Source organism: Copadichromis virginalis, linkage group LG7 (assembly GCF_057382275.1).
Source record: "Copadichromis virginalis isolate Kocher_CV1m ecotype Utaka linkage group LG7, C_Virginalis_male_GT1.1, whole genome shotgun sequence".
Taxonomy (NCBI): Eukaryota; Metazoa; Chordata; class Actinopteri; order Cichliformes; family Cichlidae; genus Copadichromis; species Copadichromis virginalis.
In genome coordinates, this window is record NC_140624.1 from 46,474,134 (window position 1) to 46,496,005 (window position 21,872).

Genomic DNA, 21,872 nt, shown 5'->3' on the forward strand with positions numbered 1-21,872 from the left:
CTCACATTCATAATCTTAATAATCGGTAAGAATTAAAGACCACAAAACGTTCTGTGGGTAAAATGAAACAATGTCTCACCACCAATTTCCCTTTGAAGTAAAGACGGTCTGAGCTTTTGACAACCTGCAAGATCAAGTTCTTACTGAATTGTTTGGCTGTAACCACATAATAAGGATTGTTCCCACCAAAGCATTTTTTCTCCAGCTGTGAGGACTTAATTATACATGATCTGCTGTCCTGCCCTTCTCTTTGCCCTGACATTGCTCTAAATATGTTTGGCAGACACACTGGTGGAGCTTGCTTTTACGCTTTCTTGAAAAATTTTTTTTTTTAGAAAAAAATACAAATAAAAATCTATAGTTGTTTGATTGCCTTTGCTGATAGTCCCCTGGTTCTTTTATGCTCTTCCACAGATCTGTTGGAAACGGAGGGGGCTGTGTCGTCACCCATGCTCCCCAGGAAAGAGCGCCCCCCCCTGGACAGCAACCTGAATGAGGACGATCGCTTGCTGCCCAAGGACAAGGACAAGACGCGTGGCTTTCTCAGCCTCATCAAGAAAAAGAAAAAGAGTGCGCCAACTCCTCCCACACGCAGCTCCTCTTTTAAAGGAGACTGCCTCTCTGACAGGAGGTGCGTTACTCAAGATCCTCGAGACAGTGACATCTTTAACAACGGGGCATCATTGGGCATTAATGACGCCATACATGGCCTCCACAGTACGAATAATAATGGAGCAGCAGGTATAACTAATGGGGCTCCTACCTACCCAGTACCTTCTTGCCCTAGAAAGAAGTTACCTCTTGTAGTGACTAGCCCAGGTGGAAAGGGAGCAACAACTCCACCTAGTGAGGAGGAACCCTTTTCTAACTCTAGGTTTTTCTGGTCCATGCCCACTGGCTCAGATGGCACAGAATGTAAGTCTGTCACACTGCCGCGAGATCTGAGCCATCGCCGCTTCGACACAGGCACCGTCGGGGGCAAGCCAGCTCTGCCACGAAAGCAGCAGAAAGGAGAGAATGCGCCACGGATGGGCACCCTGACTCCCCCACCACGCCTGAATACATCTCCAGATATTTCATCCACCTTCTTAGGCAGAGATAATGATCTCAGTCCTGGTTCCAGTCCCAAGGCTTTGACACCTAAGGTGGTGAAGAGACCCAGTGTGTCAGGGCCAGAAAGCTCCAAGACCAGCGCTCTGCATGCCGAGCTTCTGAAGCCCAATGTGTTCCCTCCTATGGGAGCAGCTGGAGAAGAATGCAGGGCTCGCAGAAACAAGCACACGGAGTTCTCCTCCAGCAGGGATCGAGTAAAAATACAGAAACCCAAGCCAGCCCCACCTCCACCACCCACTAATGCAAAAACGGGCAAGGTCTCCCGCAGCCCCACTCAAGAGCTCCCCTCCCCGACTGCTTCAGAAATCAAAGCTAAGTGCCTCCCTTCCATCTCAGATCCCCACCACACAGCCACTCCCAGTGACCAAGCCCGCTTACCCCTGAGTGAGGCCTCCAAGAAGCTGCCCTTGGGCTCCACCTCTAAACCTCAACCGTTAAAGACCTCCGCCTCTTCCACTTCAGTAACCAGCTCCCCCTCCAGCCAGAGCCTTGGAGGTTTGTCTTCTCCCCTCACCTCCCCCAACGATCCAAATTCACCTACTGCATTCACCCCTCTAGCGAAAACCCGATCCTCCCTCCGCAAGACTGCACCCCGCCAGGCCTCCGAGCGCACTCCAAACTCAGCCGTGACACGCGAAATGGTGCTGGAGGGCACCGAGCTGCTCCGCGCCGCCATTTCCCGCAACTCCGAGCAAACGGGTAGCCACAGCGCCGTGCTGGAGGCCGGCAAGAACCTGTCAAAGTACTGCGTGAGCTATGTTGACTCCATTCAGCAGATGAGGAACAAGTTTGCCTTTCGCGAGGCCATCAACAAGCTTGAGAGCAGCTTGCGAGAGCTTCAGATCTGCCCCAATGCCACGGGGGGCTCGAGTGCACAGCAGGACTTCAGCAAGCTGCTGTCCTCCGTCAAAGAGATCAGTGACATTGTTCAGAGGTAGCGCCTAGAATATGACACTATCAGACATAAAAATGATAACATTTTATGTTACACTACCCTTCCCCCCCCCCCTCTCCATGCATGTGGGCCAACTGTTACCCAGGCCCAGCTCATGCTGGAGAGCAGCAGAGGTGGAGGTTCACACATACTCTAGTATGTTCTGAAACACTTAAGCATGTGGTTACTCCGGACTGAATCAAAGAAAGCTTTATGTAGATGCCATCAGACAGTCTGTAACATTGAAAAGCCTTAACTATGAATAAACACTGTCATTTGGCCTTCACATGAGGCGAGGGGCCAAATCTTTCATCAACGTAACCTTTCATGGTTGATTTTTCTTTTTGAAATGATCATGTCTTATGTTTTTGGTTTCTTCCCTTTATCACTGACTCGAGTATTAAAAGAAAAGACCTGTGATAATTGTTTCCATCACTGTTAGTGTTTCATTTTTTTAAATCATTAATGCTGACAACAGTGAACAAAAACAAAAATGCTTAACCTCATCTTGTAGTTTGCCTTTGTAACACAAATGCCATTTTTAAATGTAAGCGTTAAGGAACTTTTCTCACAGTGTTTGTAAGACTCTGTGTTTTGTCCCACATGCCCCTACATTTTCTTGTTTTTTTTTAATGCCATCAATGTCTGGTTGTGTGCTGAGTGATGGAATTGTGTCAGTGTTTTTGTATGAATGCTCTTCTGCAGTATTTGCAACCACGTGCCATAATGTTATAATGGGAGCGAGCAAATGAGGCAGGATGAGCCTCTAGCCTTCACAGTTCTGCTTTTCTGCACACTTGGGTAACAATTAGTGCCTTAAACACTTACCGGCAGAGCTGTTCTTACTCTTGACACTTTACAAGTGCAGAAACATGCTTTTATCAAGTGGTTGAGAATGGCTGTTTTTAGGCGTGTTTCTTGGATTTCCATGTCTGCCATACCAAAAAAAAAAAACAACCTTTGTTTCCAGTCTATACTGGGAGAGGGACCAGGGTTCTCAGTGGATCTGTTGATTTGCATTGTCCTTAGACTGGACTTCTTTTTACTAAACAAGTTTGATTCAACTTTCACTACATGTCATAAAAGCCATCAGTAGCAGACTGGCCCCGCAGCAGCACGCCGTCTGATCTGTTAGGAGGGGGTAACAGACTGAAACAGCGTTTCCGACTCTGACGGGCCTTCCTCGCATGTTCGAATGGTCTGAATGCTGTTTTGAGGCCTTTTCACCCCAGAGGAAAAAAAATCCTGGGGGAAACACTGGACTAAAATGTTTATGGAGCTATCACTTGCTGTGCTACAAAATGATGTGAGGAGGTGACCAATACGGACTGAAAGAACTCGTCAGATTTCACTTTCACCACGTTCTTTCCTCACTTGCATCTCTCGCACAGTGTCAGTATTTGTGTTGTCGTGTCATCCCCGTGTGCCCCGTCTGACTGCGATGCCTGAGGACAAAAATCAACTGCTAGTTGCCTTGACTTCAACATGGTACTGTCAGTGTTGGCTTCTTTAAAAAAAAAAAAAAAAAGACGAAAAACTTCCTGTACCAACCATACCACTACTCGAATTTTGTGTCCAAGCCTCCTCGCCAATTTTGTACACAAACTTTCACTTGTAAATGTCGCCCCCCCCCTTTCTCCCCTCTACCCTTGGTGCAATTTTCGTTGCAATAAAAAAACAAAGCAGTTGTGCTACTTGAAATACATTTTGTGTACGGCTTATTTGGTCATTTTGGCTGTGAAGTGAAAGAAATGATCTTTCAGAAACCATTTGACTTTTCTCTCCCACCTAAAATGGTTAGAGTATGATAACATCTAGGTAGAGCTTTTTCTTCTCACTGCAAAATTTCAGACAGTGTCTTGTGCTAACACGATACCTCCAGCACAAACTGGAACGGTGTGATGCTCTTTGCTTGTAGTAGACAGGATATTAAAAGTGCTCTTCTCATTTGCCGCCACAGATTTTTTAAAAAAAAAAGGACACAGCAACAGGTTATGTATAATTTATTTTTTTCTGTCTAGAGTATTTTTTTCATTAAAATCAAAATGTCAACATTTTAAAATCATATACACGCAAGAGAACGCATTTAAATGTTAGCACAGCTCCTTAAAAATTTATACATATGTACGTTTCTTTTTGTACTTAGACAAAAGCAGGAAGTGGTCACTCAAACTGCAGAACAGGTGGGGGACACAGGAAAAAAAAATAAAATAAAAGGAAGACCCGGCCGGCCCACTTCCCACGATAACAAAGCAATCCCCCACTCCCCAAAAGAGTTAAGACAGCGATGCAGCCCCTCCCATACAGAGGAGCGACGAAGGGGTGGAAAAAGAAAACAGAATATAAACAGAGTGCCCCACTCTCCGCTCCGTTACAGATATAAGAATCAAGGCAGACATAAATAGTTTGCGCATCATCTCAATCCGCTTCCTCACCCCTCAACCACTCGGCAGGTTCAGTAGTGTGCAGACGGGGTGATGGGGGAGGGTGTCTAGTTATCTGTCCTTTACATACATTTATTAATAGAAACTATGTTACAGAATTTTTCCCAAGCATGAATTACAGGCAACCCACTAGCACACCAACTGTACAGAAATTGGCAGAGCGACCAAATAAATTTCTAAATTCAAAGTACAGTAGCGAGGTCATCACCAGTAGTTAAGAAGCAATATATACAGCTGTCCAATCGGGGAAACACTATGGTACAAATATTCGTACTTGAAAAAGGAGACAGATTTTTTTTCTTTTGTCATGTTTCGGGGGGCACACTGCTTGGTGTCGCTTTATAGGAGGCAGAAGAAATGGGCTCTTTAGTGCGGCTTTGTTGATTATACAGGAGGGACGAGTATATTTTTCCACTTAAACAGTCGGGACTTTGCTCCTAATACTTGGCCATTTAAGATACTGTGACCGTGCCGACTACCTCAAGTACTTCAGTTATTTGTTTCAGTAAAATGTGACAATGAATCTAAAAGAGCTGATTTATTGAATCGAATTGAATTCAGAGAGCAGTGTGAAGAGCAAGTGCAGCAAAACAAAGATTCCAGAGTAATAACATTAATAATAAGGCAACAAACAATGACAAAGAAAATGCTGGTAAAGACAATCTTGTTATACGTGACGTGAGGGAGAGTTTGGGTGTGAAATGGGAGATAAAGAAGAAGAGCTGGTGCAAAATAAAAAAAATCTTTGTGTGACAAAAACAAACAAAAAAGTCACAGGGTGGCTGTTGTTGTTAAAGTGTCATTTTAGCTCAGTCTATACAAACACAGACAAGCTGGAAAACACCCAATATTCCATGTAATAACTCAGTGGAGAGGCCCGGGGAATAATCCACAAAGAATTTCTGGGTAATTCCTAGTTTTCTAGACCCCCCCTCCTCCTTTCTGAGAATATCAGCATTGCCACATCTGGCAAAGGACTGTGCCAAAGCAGAGAAAGCAGAATTTAAAAGACACAGGCAGGTTTGAATCGAGACCGCTGGAAAAAGCTCCCTCAACTACACATTCCTGGACACGTGCTTAAGAGCGTCTACCCGTGTGGCTGCTTGATACATGACTTCATCACCATTGCGTTCTGCTCCCAAGCAAATAAGCACGAGTGAGATATCACATTTGCGTGTGCTGATAAAATACAGGAAATGTAACCCATGCAGGGGAGGCGGACTCTGGGAATATAATTTAGTTCCAACTGATTGGTGGTGGATGAAACTTAACGCAGTGTTTACATTTCGCATATAGCTATAAAATCCAACATAAAAAAAACAGTCTTGCTTTATCATTATCGTATGAACATTACATCTATCTAAAGTGTCAGTGACCTGTGTAATGTGTGGTGGATTCTATGATACTATGATGGAGGGAACTAGGCTGAATGGTGTGAGAGGTTTGTGGGGGGGTGGAAGAAGAAGAGTTATCGGATGACAATACACTGATCGAGATTAAAGAGGAGGAGGAAGAGGAGGAGGAGAAGGGGGAGATGTAGTCCACAAAGCCCAGCTCAGCCTGGCCCAAGTCGATATTCACCCCCCTCTGTTCCTTCCCTCCGCAGCCCTGCTCTCACGCAGCACCTGGTGCAGTGGGATGGGGTGTGAATGCACGGAGGTGGTGGATGGAATGGAGGGGATTGGCAGGACAGGAAAGGGGGTGGGGGGTGGGACAGACAGACAGTGGGAGAAATGGGGCAAAGGGGCTTTTTGCTTGGTCATTAGCAGCCGCAGCCTTCCCTCTGGGGCTGTGGTTCGTTTGTTATCCGGCCGCCCTGAGGGGCCGAGGGCTTATGCTGAACCCCCGACTCGGCAGCATTCAGGTCCAGGCTGCCATCTTGGATATTCTGGTAGATCTTCTTAGCAGCTTCCAGGAAGGCGTCCTCAACGTTTTCACCTCTGAACAGACAGGGCATACACACAAATGTGAGCTACACAGAAGACGGCTGATCGGATCTTGTTCTGCAGGAACTGGAAAGCTGAAGTTGTGCAGACTTACGTTTTTGCGCTGGCTTCCAAGAACAACAAACCTGTTCAACATAAAACAGACACAATGACTGAGTCACTAAAACACAGCGCCAAGTGTGCATACCTCAAATACCAAGTCATCATTCACCCCCTCTTTTAATTAATATTGCTCCATTTCTCCTAGAATTTACTGCCCCACCAAAGTAAACTGAAAGATGTTAATCTTGGCTTTGCTGCCCCCCCCCCCCTTTTTTTTTTTTTTTTTTTTTTTTTTAAAATAGAGTTCAAATCAAAACCATCTTAGAGACAGATCACAGAAAACTCATTTTAGTGTCAATATTTGTGGACATTTTGTTAAGAATCCCGTGAATATTATCCTGTTGAAAGTTATTCTTAGACAGATGTAAATGGCTAAAATTGCCTCCCACTGAAACCTTTTTCCACCTTAACCTCCCAGCATGCACCGGTTGACGTCTCGCTCACCGTTCTCCTCGGCAAACTGCTTCGCTTCCTCATACGTAACATCCCTCTGGGCCTCCAAGTCGGCTTTATTTCCTATGAGAATGATCACCTAATGATAAACACAAGGGAAGAGAGTGTGAGACGATCCCCTGGACACTTTGTCTGGGAGAAATTTGCTGTCTAATCCTTTGAGAGATAATAAAGCCAAGGGCAATCCAGGAAGACTCCACTACGTTGCTGAGCTAATTTTAAGATATTGATTGAGAGAACGTGTGCTCAACAGGATCCTTAGCAACTGCGATGTAATTAGAGATTTACTGAACTTCTTTCTAAAAGAGTGACAAAATGACTAAACCAAAACTGCTGTACACCACCTTTTACATGCCAATTTCTTTTGCTTTTACTGCAGAATTGTTCAGCACTAGGGCTAATACCGGCAATATTAGGCAATGATAAGAAAATGAAATATCGCGATAGAATATGGCTAAAATGCGCATGCGCAGTGCCTTTGTTTTCATACACACGTGGGAGGGAAAAGCAGATCGTTGAATGAAACAGCTGAACCACAATTGGTTTTTAAAAATGCTGCAACTTCAGTGGTTATGAACTAGTTTGGGTTTCGTCCGTCAGATACACACCAAAGCACAATTTTTGGTGGAGCATGCTAGCGGGCCGTCGTTATTACCGTGTTTTTCGGAAAACAAGGCACACTTAAAACCAATCCTTTGATTTTCTGAAAAATCGGCAGTGCCCCTTATAATCCGGTGCACCTTATGTATGAATTCTGGTTGTGCTTACTGACCTCGAACCAATTTTATGTGGTACACGGCGCTCAACAATCTGTCAAAAAATGTTTTAGTACGACTTTCGTAAGCTACTAAGCCGCACCGCTTGATGGATTGTCGGAGCATTAAGGCTATCGTAGGCAGGAGCCTCGCCGAGTGATACGTACGGTGCTTCAACATAATATTACCGCACTGTGTGTGTATAACTTTAAGTGAAAATACATTGATGGGGTTTTTTTTGCACTAATAAAGTTGTGGAGTTGTAAAGTATTTTGTCTCGCGTCAATTATATCGTCTAAAACCAAGGCAGGCAGATGTTGGGAGTTGGGGCAGATGCTGTGACAACACCAACAGTGCCACCACTTTGTGCTAAAGTATTTAAAATTGGCAAACAGCAGTTCCATTTCACAGCTCAGCGTAGTTTTGGCTTTTGCTTTTGGAAGATGTACAGTCATCACTGCCCACAGTGCTATGTGCACTGAACACTCATTTGTGATTTGACGCTCTCCTCTCTGGTATGCATGCAAACAAGATCAGAAACCACCTGTCAGTGGAGTCAGATCTGCCCGTTTCACAACATTAACACAAGTTTAGAAGAATCCTCATCTTTACAGCTCAGATGAAACACATTTAACCTATTAGACTGATCAAAATTATTCTAATCTGTTATAAATATATTAAGGATAGCTGTATATACTGTTTAGGGACATGAAAACAAATTATTTGATTTCTTTCCCTCAACCTGAGGCACATTCTGTTTCATAGTAAAGGCCTCAGGTTTATCTCCAGTCTTTTTAGTGTTTAGAAGTGGGGTCACTTCCCAGGATACATCACCATGGTAACTTATGCTGAAGTTTATATTAGATAAGAGATCAACTTGTACAGAAATCAGCACCTGCTCACCAATCAGTCCTCTGAAAAAAAAAATACATTATAATTCCTAGAAGATCCGGTGGATCTTTGTAAGAAAGTGAGTTTTTGGGTTGTTTTTTTCTTAGGGACCGTCTAAAGATTTTGTCTCTTTGTGACAAGCATCAAAATAAATAAAAAAATAATAAAAAATGGATGGCTGCAAGCAATGTTACACATGCAAGAAACTCTTAATTTTTTTTTTTTAAACATGTATTAGTATAGCAATATCACCCCTAACCCTTCAACTTGTTGATTGCATATAAAATTAATTATGAATAATAATTATTATTGATTTATAGGATTTTATTTCTTCTTTACTTGCCATCTTCTTTCACACTGGCTCTAAAAGAGCCTAGTCACACTGAATTTAATTATAAATACTGTCAGATGTTCCGATGAGTTAAAGATGGGGGATTACTCAAACGTATGTAACTAAAACATTTTGGGGGGCAATTTCCATGCTGGCTTTAAATAAGTTATGTAGCACACTGTCACTAACTGCAGTGCTGTATGGCACTTTAATACTCCTATTCATACTGTATTCTTTCACACACTGGCTGCAGAAGCTCTGCTCAGAACATTGAGCATCATGTGTTTAACTTCTTCAGATTTATCTAACATTACAGTTTGCTCTCTGTTAGTAAAATAATTCAGCTATGATACCAGTAAACCTCTGTGTTTGTGACTGATCACATGCTGCCAACACTGCCTCTATGTTTGTGTTCACAACTAAACTAGGTAAAAGTCTATGTTGACTTTAAGTTGATAACCACCTTTGTGTAAATGTTTAGCAGGATTAATAATATTGGTGTAGCTTGATGGATTCACTTCATAGTAAAAGTCCCAGATTTAACAACTTCAAAGTGTTCAGATTCTGTTAAAGTGGACTGTGCCAGAAAGAAACCAAAAACTTAATACTGTTCATATTAGCTTAGTAAAGTTTACTTGTACTCGTCATTAAAATGAGCAGTGGATAACACAGCTCCATACAAAGCCTGTGTATAGTTGTGACTGGATATACAGAAACATCCCTTTTTGCTTTCTGCCATCTAAAATGTGAACAGGAAGTGTCATGTTGCACAAACACACTTCCCTGATGGAACACAGACCTCTGAGAGTGAGAGCAGGAAGGTTTAGAGCTAATCATATTTACCAAGAAAAACCTATTTAAGAAATGGACGGGGCTGAGTGGCTCCAAAAAGACTAACAGGGGGGTGACAAAGGGATAAACAGCATAGCGACAACTTAAAGCAATTAAAAGAAGAGAAATCAATGCAGAAAGAGTGCAGAGACGAGGCTGTGGAGACACGTGTGCAGCTTAAGACAATCATTAATTTCAGTGCGTGTACTCACAGTATTGGGGTTGGTGAGGTTTCTGGCATCAGTCAGCCAGCTGCTGAGATGGTTGTACGTGCTTCTCCTGTTTGACATCAGAGGGACAGAGGTTACTATGACGACAAGCAAAGACATAACATCCTGCCATCTCTGAGGATGGATTTGAAAAGAGGCAGCAGCTGCCATATAATACAGGCAACAATTACCATGGAGGAAATCATCTGGGAGTTATGGATACATCTGGAAGTGATACTGCTTTCTCCAGATCATAAGTATAAACTTTATTTATATCAACAGCTTCCTGTGCCTGACGATGCAGCTACCAACTCCAATGCCACATTATCCAAGTTACAGCCTCATTTCCATTTTCCAATAAATGAACCAGTCCTCAAAATTTTATTTTGAGCCATCAAGTTAACAAATTCAGACGCTCTGAAGTCTGCTCACAAGATTTCAGGCAGGTTACGAGACAGACAATTCTGCATTGGTTTCTTGACCTCCAGAGACCCGAGCTCTTGTTCCTGGTACATTTTTAATTTCTCCTAGATAGTGGTTAACACATTTGTCTTGCATGCAAAAGATTTGGGCACAAATGTAGCCCAGCGGTGACAAGCTACTCCATGTGGATAAATAGGTGGGTTGCATCAGAAAGGGCATCCGGCGTAAATTTAGATATCTGTGCCAAATCAAATATGTGAATCCATCCACTAGTGGTGAGCCTTTGGGAAATAAGTGAGCAGCTCAGGGTAACTCAGTCAAAGTAACTCTTTTTGGCTGTGATTAGTTGGACTGATAAGTATATAAACTAAACTTTGCCTTCAAAAGGGAAGTGATCACTTTGTTACAGAGTAATTACAAAGAAAAACATGTCTTCATATGGTAAATGGACTGGTTCTGATATAGCAGTTTTTGACTGAGCACTCAGAGCACATTATACAACGCTCCTAATTCACCCATTTACACCTATTCATGTAATAATGAATGCATCCATCTAACCTGGATATTGCACACCAAAGGATATTTGCCTTGCAGCAGTGATCGAACCACCAACCTTCAGATTAGCAGATGACCTGCTCTACCTCCTGAGCTAGAGCCACCCCATGTAGGGACAATGAGTTTATTCAACAGCATAACACAGTGAACTGAACAGTGCTTAAAGTACTGAGCAGAAAAAAGGGGAAAGTGCAGGAAAGCTCAAATATAATGAGTCCCTATGAACACACAGGGTCTCTGGAGGTTAAAAGAAATAATTTGAATGTTACTTATCCAACACAACCTACTGTCTACACTGGTGTGGCCCATGTTAATAACAAATGTATACATAAAAACAGAAGAATGCAAATGAAAGCCACATCTTTTCATTAAAGGATATGGTTATAGTTAGGTGTATAGTCACAGCAACCATAGATGACAAAGAAAACACTGCGTTGGCACTCATTTAGCCCTAGAGGCCATACTGGAGGTGGTTGCAGTTTGGACAGACATTCCACATGTTCAGCTGTGTTTGCTTGGCATACCACTGATACCATCTAACAGTTTGGGTAAGAAGGTCAGTCGCATGCAGTAACACAAACTATTTGTATTTGTTCAGGAGTAGGTGTGCTGGGCTGAACGGTGCGGTTATCAAATGTTCATGCTTTCCTTTAACTTCCTCTTTCTGCACAATGCACTATATGGCTATTGTGTACACTAGAGCTGCACGATTTTGCATAAAATGAGAATCACGATTTTTTTGCTTAGAATTGAGATCACGATTCTCTCACGCTTTTCTTTTCCAGTATAAATATTTATTGCGCTTATTAACTGCACATCAACTTCGTAACAGTTGAGACTGAACATAAAAACAATAAACATAAAAACAACAAATGTCTCACATTTTGTTGTTGCCGCAAAATGTACTGCTTGAAATTCCGTCTCCACCGTTGCTCGACGCTGCGTGTATAGAGCAGGTAGTGCAACAATAGAAAAATAGTTGCGGGATGGCACTGTGTAGCGTTTGTTTAGGGTGTTGATGATTTTCCTAAATCCCTCGTTTTGCACAGTGTTGATGGGAGCCATATCTTTGGTCAGGTGATAAGTGATAGCCTCCGTAATTTCTTTGTGCCTGCAGGAGTTCGACGTGTATAGGGAAGCGCTGTATAAGGATCCCGTTGTTGATGTTTGGGTGGTTGACCGGGACGGATTTTCTCCTGTCACTTTCTTGTCATCCCTGACGTGCTCTCCATTGTTTTTTCCCTGCCAATTTTAGCAGCCAGCTCCTGTATTACGTGGTATAAGGCTCCGCTCTTGTCATTTGTTGAGCAGGAAGAGTGAGCGCTTGTTTTCATGCAGATTACGTCCCGGATCAAAATGCGGTACAATCGTCGTCGTCTCTCGTTTTTTTTTTGTTTTTTTTTTTAAATCGTTGTCATTTGGAATTGAGATCGCGATTTTCTAATGATTAATCGTGCAGCTCTAGTGTACACTGTCAAAGTTTCTGTGTTAAGCGGTGACCATGACTGCATCAATACATAACAAGCACGCTCTACCTGGTGATGTCGTAGACCATAAGCGCCCCTGCGGCCCCGCGGTAGTAGGAGCGGGTGACGGCCCTGAAGCGCTCTTGTCCTGCTGTGTCCCAGATCTGGAGCTTGATCTTCTGCCCACTTACTTCGATTATCCTCGTACCAAACTCCACGCCAATAGTATGAGGGCAGTCAGCCATGACTGGGGAGAATAAGTATGTCAATGAATTCTACTGTTGCCCTTACTAATGTTTTTGTATTTCAAGTCTTTCTTCTGTCATCCGTTTTGTGAACTTTAACAAAACACGTGCCTAGTTTGAACTTAAAATTACGTAGTAACAAACATTATTCAATATGTATAGGTCACACATAGCCAACTTGTTCCTACTGTACGGCAGCAGCAGTTGCATCAATAATTAATCGCAGTCTTTAAAGTCATCACTTTGTCTAAACTGCAAACACTCTTGATGTATCAATTTGTTTGAAACTGCCACTGAAACCCTCTTCTACATCACTCCAGTGTGTGTATGCATGTGTGCACTGGTGTATGGGTGCAGGCAGGATGCGATTGTGGACAAGTGAATGAGTAACACAGCATCTGGCTTGTTAATAGTAGCACTAAACAACTGAGCTGAATGGTAATGGGAGGCTGCAGCTGGCTCATACACAGAAGAAGAGACTCTCACTGTTGAGCTCACACTCCACATCTATGCTGCTGACTTCCGCTGGTGTATAAAAGAAATCCAAAGAGATTTAGCCACTCCAGTTAAACCTGGCAAATCTCACATGCACTGGGGCACACGCAGAGATGAAAAGGAGTCAAAAGAAGAAAAAAAAAAAAAAAAAAAAAAGCAGGGCAGCACTTACATTTCTTTTCTGTGAACTGGTGAAGCAAACATGACTTCCCTACCCCCATGTCCCCTGTGGAGAGAAACTCAGGTCAACCAAGGAAATAACAGAAGAACAACAGTTCTCTATTCAAGCCTGAAGTGTTGCCCCCATGCATGATGCAGCAGACCCTCAGTGACAGTCAGCAACTACACTTAAAATTTCATGTGGACTTAATGAGAGAGACAGGCGGGGATAGATGAGTGTATGTGGTCCTGCAGATTTTGACAATAAATGTTTTTTATTGTCGAAAAACATTTTCTCACTAATGGTACATCTATATTATGCTTTGATTAAGTCTGAAGTACTTTTGCACTTCAAAATACCCCCAATAAATTTGCTGTGAACAATATCATACACCTAAGTCATATAAAACTTACTAAAAATACTTCTTAATTTCCAGCTGCGCGTCATGTAGCTGGAGTTGAGTGTTTTAACCGATGCATGAAACTATACATTTTTAGACATAAGTTGTAACAGCCGCCGTTTTCTTTGTGAGTATTTATTACACAGCGTGTAAGCCTGTTCTAACGTTTGCGTCTAAGGTTTATTTTTTAGCACCTGACGGCTCTTTTTTTACTTCTCATCCGTAAATAATCTGCTCTTTCACGTGATTCAGTTTATTTTGAAAAGTCTCAACAGGATCTTGAGCTTTATTGTGAAAGGTGTATGTGGAACATAAACAAGCGGACACGCAATGCTGTTACCGTCGTTATTGCTAACCACAACGCATAAAAACAGGCGCTTGTCCATCCGTAGTGTGGTTATATAAAATACAAGAGAAAGAGAGAACTTTAAGAAATTAATATAGCCACTACAGTGACCATCAAAACGATGAAAAATATTGACGTAAACAGTTTATTTTGCGACACCACAAAACAAACGATAGCGTAAAATGAAACGATAGATGTTTTTATATCGTCATCCGATATATATCGTTATATCGAACAGCCCTATGCCAGAACACCCCCTTGTTAGAAGTACTCAGTTATGTTACCTTCAAAAATGGACTAATATGACATACGCTGGACCCACTCAAAGCCACCATGTAATGGAAGTACAATAAATGTGCAGTTTGTGAGAAGTGCCATCAATATTAGTCACTAGAGAGCCTCCAAACTGCTGGCAATTGGTACTGATCACTTACCGATAATGATGTATTTGAAAATGTAGGAGTAGTTGTACGGTGCGGTGGCCATTGTGGCTCTGAAAGAGGAAAAACAGAAGAACAGTTTAGCCACTTAAACCTTTAACAGAGAAAAGCAACTTTTCCTTAAGAGGGGTCAATACATGTAGATTATAATCATTTGACTTTTACAGTCAGTTTCCCTGAACACTTCCACTAATCTTCCACTCAGATCAGCAAGAGGTTTACTAATCTGGTAAGGTTTTGACTCCATATAAATAAACTGCACATGATGCAATGAATAAGAAAAGACAAAGACAATTAAGCATGGACAGCTCTTTCTCACACCTTCTGCACTTTATGCAAAAACAACACGATGTGTGGATATAAATAAAACAACAAGTCCTGTAGTAACAGTAATGGAGCCGCTTACTGTTTAATGACTGTGTTACAGGTGTGATTACTGATCTCCAGTAAAAGCTGTACAAATTCCAGCGAGTAGTTACAGGATTAGCATAGTCCTGAAGTGAAGGTTCAGACAGCTGAGAAGGCTGATTACATTCATGACCAAAAGGACTAACTACACAAAAGCTTCAAGAACACAAATAAATTTAACTCATCAGCAATTGAACATGGATTTTTTTTCAATGTTGTTTTTTGTTTCTAATATGAAGGGAAAAACCTGCCAAACACAATTTTGGCGCCAAGCATAAAAGTAAATTTACCAGAACTGTGATTTACATTAAATTGGTTTAGGTTCATTCAAAATACTTTAAATAATAAATGCTATAAATAATGCTTTGAATAAATTGTGTTTATCAAATGGACAAACATAACATGAAAATCCCTATACTCTAATTGTACATAAAGCAACCAGAGGGTACATTTCCATGCATGAACTATCCAACAATACTTTTTACTAGATGGAGGGATATTAAACTAGCAGGTGATATGATTCAAATACTTTGCAAAAGTCTTGTACCACTGCTCATTTCCTTTATATTAACTTTTCAAGGAAGTTTCCAGTGTTATTTTTTTTATTTTTTTTAAGTAGTGTTAAGCAGTAGTTCTGCAGGCTTTCTGAAGGTCTTTTAAAGTTTTTCTTTGGACACTTGCTGCCGAGGCCTGGTCATGTTTGAGGCTTCATTATAGCCAGTGGTGCTGGTGATCTTGCCCAAATTGACAGAATTATGAATGCAGAAAAGTACTGTCACATTTAATAAATAAATAAATAAATAAATAAATAAATAAATAATACGGTCTGCGCCAGTCTACAACACCCTTACTACAGAAAATCACAAATATACTTCAGAGTACTCATATCTACGACAACCTTTGAAGGGTGAGACCAGAGAGGTGATGGATCTTTTTTAACAGTGTTAGAGCTTTTCAGTTATTAGAAAGACTTTCAAGAAGGAATCCCATTACCTTCCTGTCTCAATCTCACTTCTGAGAAGGGTCTTTCAGACTTTCACTCCTTTCCATTAATCTGACAACATCACACACGCACACACCTCTTAGCAGAAATGATGCAGAGAACTAAAGGTGTGGTCGTTTGATTCCACAGTTGCTGCTGACAGTGCTCATTTCCAACAGCGCAAAAGACCTGCTGCATGAGAGGCATAGCACTGAAGCAACTGCGGATGCTTCAGTGTTCACAATCAAACCAGAATTACAACAATTATATTACAACTAGGTCCATTAATAGGCATTGTTAGGATCTATAAATACCAAATACTGATAACAGTAATTACCGCTTATCAACACTACTCACCATATTGTGGTAAAATAAAGAAATACCAGCAGCTGGCTTACCAGTGATTTTTAAAATCTTAATTACTAGTAAGTAAAGTAGTAAGAAGGTATGAGGGTGTCAGTCTGTAATTTTTTTTTTTTTTTTTAAACAATCAATTTTGGTATAAAATTCCTTTAACACTAAGGCTAGGCAAGAAAAGAGAAAAAACCAACAACCTTGCCACGCTATTTTTTTTTCTTTTCACCAGATTATATTCATGATTATTGATATCAACCACAATATAAATGAAATCACTGTTTTTCAAGCTTAATTTTAATTAATTTAGATGTAAACACTTTTTTTGTCAAAACTTCAACAAATTCACTACAGAATGTTATACGGGTGTCTGTGTTTATGAATAATATTAAACAAACAAAAAAGGCACGAGAGTATAGTACTGCCTCTGAGGGGCAGCAAGACTCGTACATGGATCAGATGTGCGACTTGACCCCAAATGTGATGTGGTCACCAAGCTGTGTCTCTACGCTCTGTGTGTGGTTGGCAAAGCGAGAACTGTTTATGCCCAGGGAGTTGGTGACAAGGGTCAATTACTTGAATCAGTTGGTTACATCTGAAAATTTCAACTGTGCTTACTGGCATCATGACTTTTACAACACAGGTTGGTTGTTGCATCAGTGATGTCTGCGTTACTCTGTATTTTGTCGTAAGGCGTGGTATAGGAGAAAGTTCTGGGACTGTCGTCTTGTGCTGTGCAGGTAAATGGTCAACTGTGCACGTGGCAAAACGATACTTGCCTTTGTAAAAACATGTTTTTGACACATTTTCCAGTGTATGCTACTTTTCTTTCTTGTCAAACTTTAAAAAGCCAAAAATAAATAGCCAACCTCCACACCACTGAACTCTTTGGACCCTCAAATATACATCCTATCCTATATCATATCCTCATCTTTTGGGCCTTGGGCCAAGTCTGTCAGGTTGTTATGTTCTATAACGCTATTACTCAAGTTTGAACATTTTGTGTTGTCATTTTGTCTCATCTCATTTACAAACCTAATGTACTGTTGTGTACTTCTCATATGCTATTTGCATGAACCTAACGTGATGCGGCTGTTCCAACCACACAACTGGCTCAGCGCAGTGATATTCTCATTCTCACCTTTCGTGTTATCTGTCAAAACATGGATGGAATGAATTCTATACTGATCTCGTATTTCTATGAAGGAAAATTATTTTGTGATAGTTACCTTAATTACTGCTGCACAGTATTAAATCGAGATGCTGCTGTACACGATTGACTGCTGTAGGAGTAGTAAATAATTCAGACTTAATCAAAAGAATAATCATTCAGCAGACAAATGATTTCTCTGTAACTTGCAAAGATAATCTGCCTTAAACCAGTGTCATTCTCACATGAAGTTCAAAGGAAACTATACTGCAGTCAGAGCAGTTCCTAGAAACCGAAATCACAGTGCCCGAGCACAACACAATGCTGGTTTTACGCACGTACTTCTACATCTGCAGATTGGTCAGCTTAATTTAAACTCAATCGTTAGAAATGCATGTAGCAAGAGAAAAAGTGGAAATAGAAAAAGCAAATAAATGTAAAAATACAGACAGCAAAAGAAGAAAAAAGTGCAAGAAACAGAATAAAAAAAATTGAGTACATGGTTGAAATAAAGACATAAGACGCTGCAGGCTACTTAACTGAGGTTGAATCAGATAAAGATATCAATTAAACTTTAGCTTTTATAACAGTAAAAACAATGTTGGGTCACAAACCCTCATGTTTACACATACTCATATTGACTCGAGCTTTGACTGAGGAAAAAAACTAGAAATGTGACAACTGAAAACAAGACAGAAATATAGGTGTACAAAGACAAATTAAAACTAGACAGCTAACAATGTAGTAGTTGTATTTTTCTTAATTAATAAGAGCAAAAGTTCCTGAGTGTTATATTTTCAAGAGATGTAAACAACTCTTAGCGCTAGCAGTGCCTTTGTGACTGTGTTTCTGTGGGTGGTCCAAGAAAAGATTTGGCACAGTCTTCTGCAACTTGACCTGTGCTTTAGTGTTTAATCACACCACCAACAAGCAGCTAACTACAGCAAAAAAAAAATAATATATATAAAAAAAATGTATGCATAAACTTCCTATTTATAAATGCCCGTATTCTATCCAGGTACCAGACTTGGGGTTGCTCCATAGAAGTAATAAATTACACAGTACCTTTTCATTCGCTCACTATTCACATAAGTGAAGAACCTTTGTAATGAAATTAACAATATAACTGTAACTGTAAAGTGATTACTGAATTTAGTACAATAACACATTATGTTACTACATTACCAAAAACGTAATCTGTAATCACTGGTGGATACCTACATTATTTCTACATTGTGGTGCATTATCAAGTCTAAAATCATCGTGAAAAATCACAAACACAGTAGACACAATGTATGTTTACATTTCATTAATCCCTACAGTGTGATTCATGTGGGTAAAGACAAAACATAACATTGCACTTATGCTCCACACCATGATTTAGTATAGGACCTTGAAGCTGTCACACCTCACTACCATCCTTTTAACTCCCAACATATTGTTTCACACACTCTTTTTCTAGGCTCTCTGCTGTCACATGACCCTCATGTGGTCTCTCTAGCTCCAAAGTGATGGCCTGTTGATTTTGCACAATCCCCAGAAAGAGCAAAAGTAAAATGTGACTTGGCTGTGACATTCGACTTCATTTTACACCCTTTTTTCCTCCCACCGCTACACATGGCATAGAAATAAACCCCATGAGTATCAGTCAAGGAGAAGGCGAGTCAAGACCATGTGACCAGACTGCAGCCTCAGCACTTCTCCTTTCCTGAAGCTTTCTCTAGAGAAACAGGGACACTGCCTTTCTTCCTCTCAACAGACATTCCTCATAGAGGCAAAGAGATGATGTGATTTCAGGAAATCATGACACATATAGTCACACTGTCTCCGTGATGTTCAGACCCACCACTCAAATCACGTGACTAAAAAGAACGTGATACCCCATAGCTATTATATACACTCTTGAAGGACGCTACCGCGATACAAAAATGAGTGACGTGTTTACATGCTTACAGTAAAACAAAAAACTAAATATTAAGTAACGCGGTAATAATTTAAGATAATGTCCACTAACACACAGTGTACTAACACCAGAAACAGAAATGATGCAGCACTTTAAATGTCGACGAAGGCAAAGCTATCCAAATTTCGACCATACAAAAGTTACCATCGTTAACTCAATGACCAATTTTATTTATTTATTTATTTATTTATTTTAAATCGTGTATGCCTGCTCTTTGGAAAAAGGACACCCAAATAAGAAGCTAATACACTACCGGCTAAGGGATTAGCATTGCAGTACAGGAAAAAAAATCGCTTTGTTACAGTTATTCCTACACAAAAACAAGGAATTAGACGGGCCAGTCAAATCCATCGTCAAACCCGACTTGGATATCGGAGGTTGACCCTTCAATATGGAACCCTAACGAAATGCCTGTTTCTTACCGACGGCGACTAGCTTAACGTTAGCTTGACAACCGGCAAAAATGACAGCGTCGCTATGACTAAATCTCTGAGATTAGATTCCATGCGTGGAAAAAAAGAGTGCTGCTACGAAGCGGAAATGGATATAAAACCTGATACTGACTTGAACAGACATTTAGATGGCAAATTCAGATAAATATACGGCCTTAAATTGGATGTTTTGGCAAACAAGTTTGCGTTAGCTAGTCACTTGCTAGCTGACAGAGACGGATAACAACAAATCCCATAAATCAAAGCACATAAGCCACCTGCCCTCATCGCCACACAAACAGCTGATTTAAATGCATTATTGAGTAAAAACAGGTTCAGAAACGCAACCTGGCCTGAGCCCAATTTCATGAAAAATGCCTCAATACACTAAACTAACGAAAGCTAGCGACAGTTTTAGCAGGCTAGTTTGTCAGCTAATGGCAAACACGTAACGCGTTATCTTGTTATTTCAAGAAAACCAAGCCCTTTGTCGTAAACAGTAGCATTTTTTCCATAACCGTTTAATATGTGATGCCTCACAATATTGGACTTAGAACCCAACCTTGCATTAGTCATCTGTTAGCTACCATCGTTAGCTTTCCACCTAGCTGACTCCTGGAAAACACAAGAAAGCTTAACACTTCCAAGGGTTTCTTCGTTTAAATATCAGTTTCTCTACATTTATTACACATTACACGGGCGTCTATGAGTGCAATCAAATACCCCCCTTCTTCTGTCCTTACCAGATATTAAGTCTTTTGCGCTTTGAGCTGTTCACAGGAGGTATGCAGGTTATCCTGGCTCAAGTATGATCTGTCTATCCAAGATGGCTGCTCACGGCACAGGGTTTCCTCTGCTCTATACAATGGGCTTCTGGGACAAAGAGCCTCGTATGCGGCGATTTGCAACTTATGCACTGCCTCCTCGAAGGTAATCACCTTCACAGGTGTATTCTTGCAAAGGTTACTACTCTCGTAAACTGCTTAACAGGGAGCAATCGTCATGTCACACTATGAAATAATCACTTTGGTGAAATCATGAGCCACTATAAGAGGGAAAGTTCAAAATTTTTGCAAGCTTCATCTGCCACCTGAGAGGTTTAGGCTTGTGGAGTACGCTCAAATGCATCTGGTCAGCAGATGTTAAAAGAGTTACAACAGCACCATCAGCACACAGCAACACAAAACAATACTAGAACTCCATCGAGGGGCATCGCTAAGATCTTGAAACACTGTGGACTTAGCCCAACCATGAAATCATTTGATTTTCACTGGAAACAGTGGCTTAAATATATTCTTACAATATGATTACCATATATTTTATAGTAAAGTTAATATAAAATGTCAGACACTGTGCTTCACCCTTATAACAATTGGCAATGTTACCAGCGAATGGCCTCCAAAACCCTAAAACTGCACAACACAGGCCTTCACATCCTTTCACAGCAGAGTTTGCAAGCCTATCCAAATCTATCTATTTAGACATATAACACTGGCCTCAAAAATGTACCATAAGTAGGGGCTCTAAAAATACATAATTTTGATAGATGCACAAAAAATAGAAGAGTAAAATAAATTAAAAATTGGATAAGAAAATAATTCAGCAAGATGCATGTTTTTCTTCTTTCATGTGATCTTTGCTCTGATTTTTTTTGTTTTGTAGATGACAGTTTGTGTCAAATAAAACATGTGCTATAATTATATATTATCACAATATATGTAAACATATAACTCTCCTACCTGAGCATCCTTCAGTTTTTTTAAGACAGTTGTCAATATACTAGGTGAACTGTTTTGTTGTTTGCGCTGGGTATGGTAAATGGACAGGTTCTTAAGCACGTCATACAACATGCCTAATTCACTCATTCATTCAAGCACTTTTTTTGCTATGCGTAAGTGCTTCTGTCTAACATTCTGACACATTCACACTCTGATGGATGCATCAGAGAGCAAGTTGTGGTTCGTCTCTTGCCCAAGGATATTTGGCATGCAGACTGGAGGGATCAAACCACCAAACTTCCCATTAGTAAATGACCTGCTCTACCT

The 21,872-nt window shown here is 40.8% G+C and overlaps 2 protein-coding genes across 5 annotated transcripts in view; one reads left to right on the forward strand and one right to left on the reverse strand.

Moving 5' to 3' along the window:
- abl1 (abl oncogene 1, non-receptor tyrosine kinase) overlaps positions 1-4,758 on the forward strand; it is a 34,737-nt gene extending 29,979 nt beyond the window's left edge. For all 4 annotated transcript variants that reach the window (XM_085463761.1, XM_085463760.1, XM_085463762.1 and 1 more), the window contains one exon: positions 415-4,758. In XM_085463761.1, the coding sequence (XP_085319887.1) occupies positions 415-2,051 (1,637 nt within the window). In that variant the 3' untranslated portion in view covers positions 2,052-4,758. The remainder of the gene's footprint in view (positions 1-414) is intronic.
- rab14l (RAB14, member RAS oncogene family, like) lies at positions 4,035-20,693 on the reverse strand. The gene is made up of 8 exons (XM_085463765.1): positions 20,571-20,693; positions 14,534-14,592; positions 13,366-13,419; positions 12,523-12,700; positions 10,013-10,079; positions 6,984-7,071; positions 6,532-6,562; positions 4,035-6,431 (listed from the first exon to the last, which is right to left on the reverse strand). Exons 2-8 carry the CDS (start codon positions 14,583-14,585, stop codon positions 6,254-6,256), a joined length of 648 nt encoding a protein of 215 aa, XP_085319891.1. The 5' UTR covers positions 14,586-14,592; positions 20,571-20,693; the 3' UTR covers positions 4,035-6,253.
- Between the last annotated feature and the right edge of the window lie 1,179 nt (positions 20,694-21,872).

Coding starts and splice junctions, on each gene's coding strand:
- rab14l (XM_085463765.1), bottom strand. CDS start 14,585: ATGGCCACCGCACCGTACAACTACTCCTACATTTTCAAATACATCATT. Junction 13,420..14,533: donor TTTCAAATACATCATTATCG/GTAAGTGATCAG, acceptor TTCTCTCCACAG/GGGACATGGGGGTAGGGAAG. Junction 6,563..6,983: donor GCAGTTTGCCGAGGAGAACG/GTGAGCGAGACG, acceptor TATGTTGAACAG/GTTTGTTGTTCTTGGAAGCC.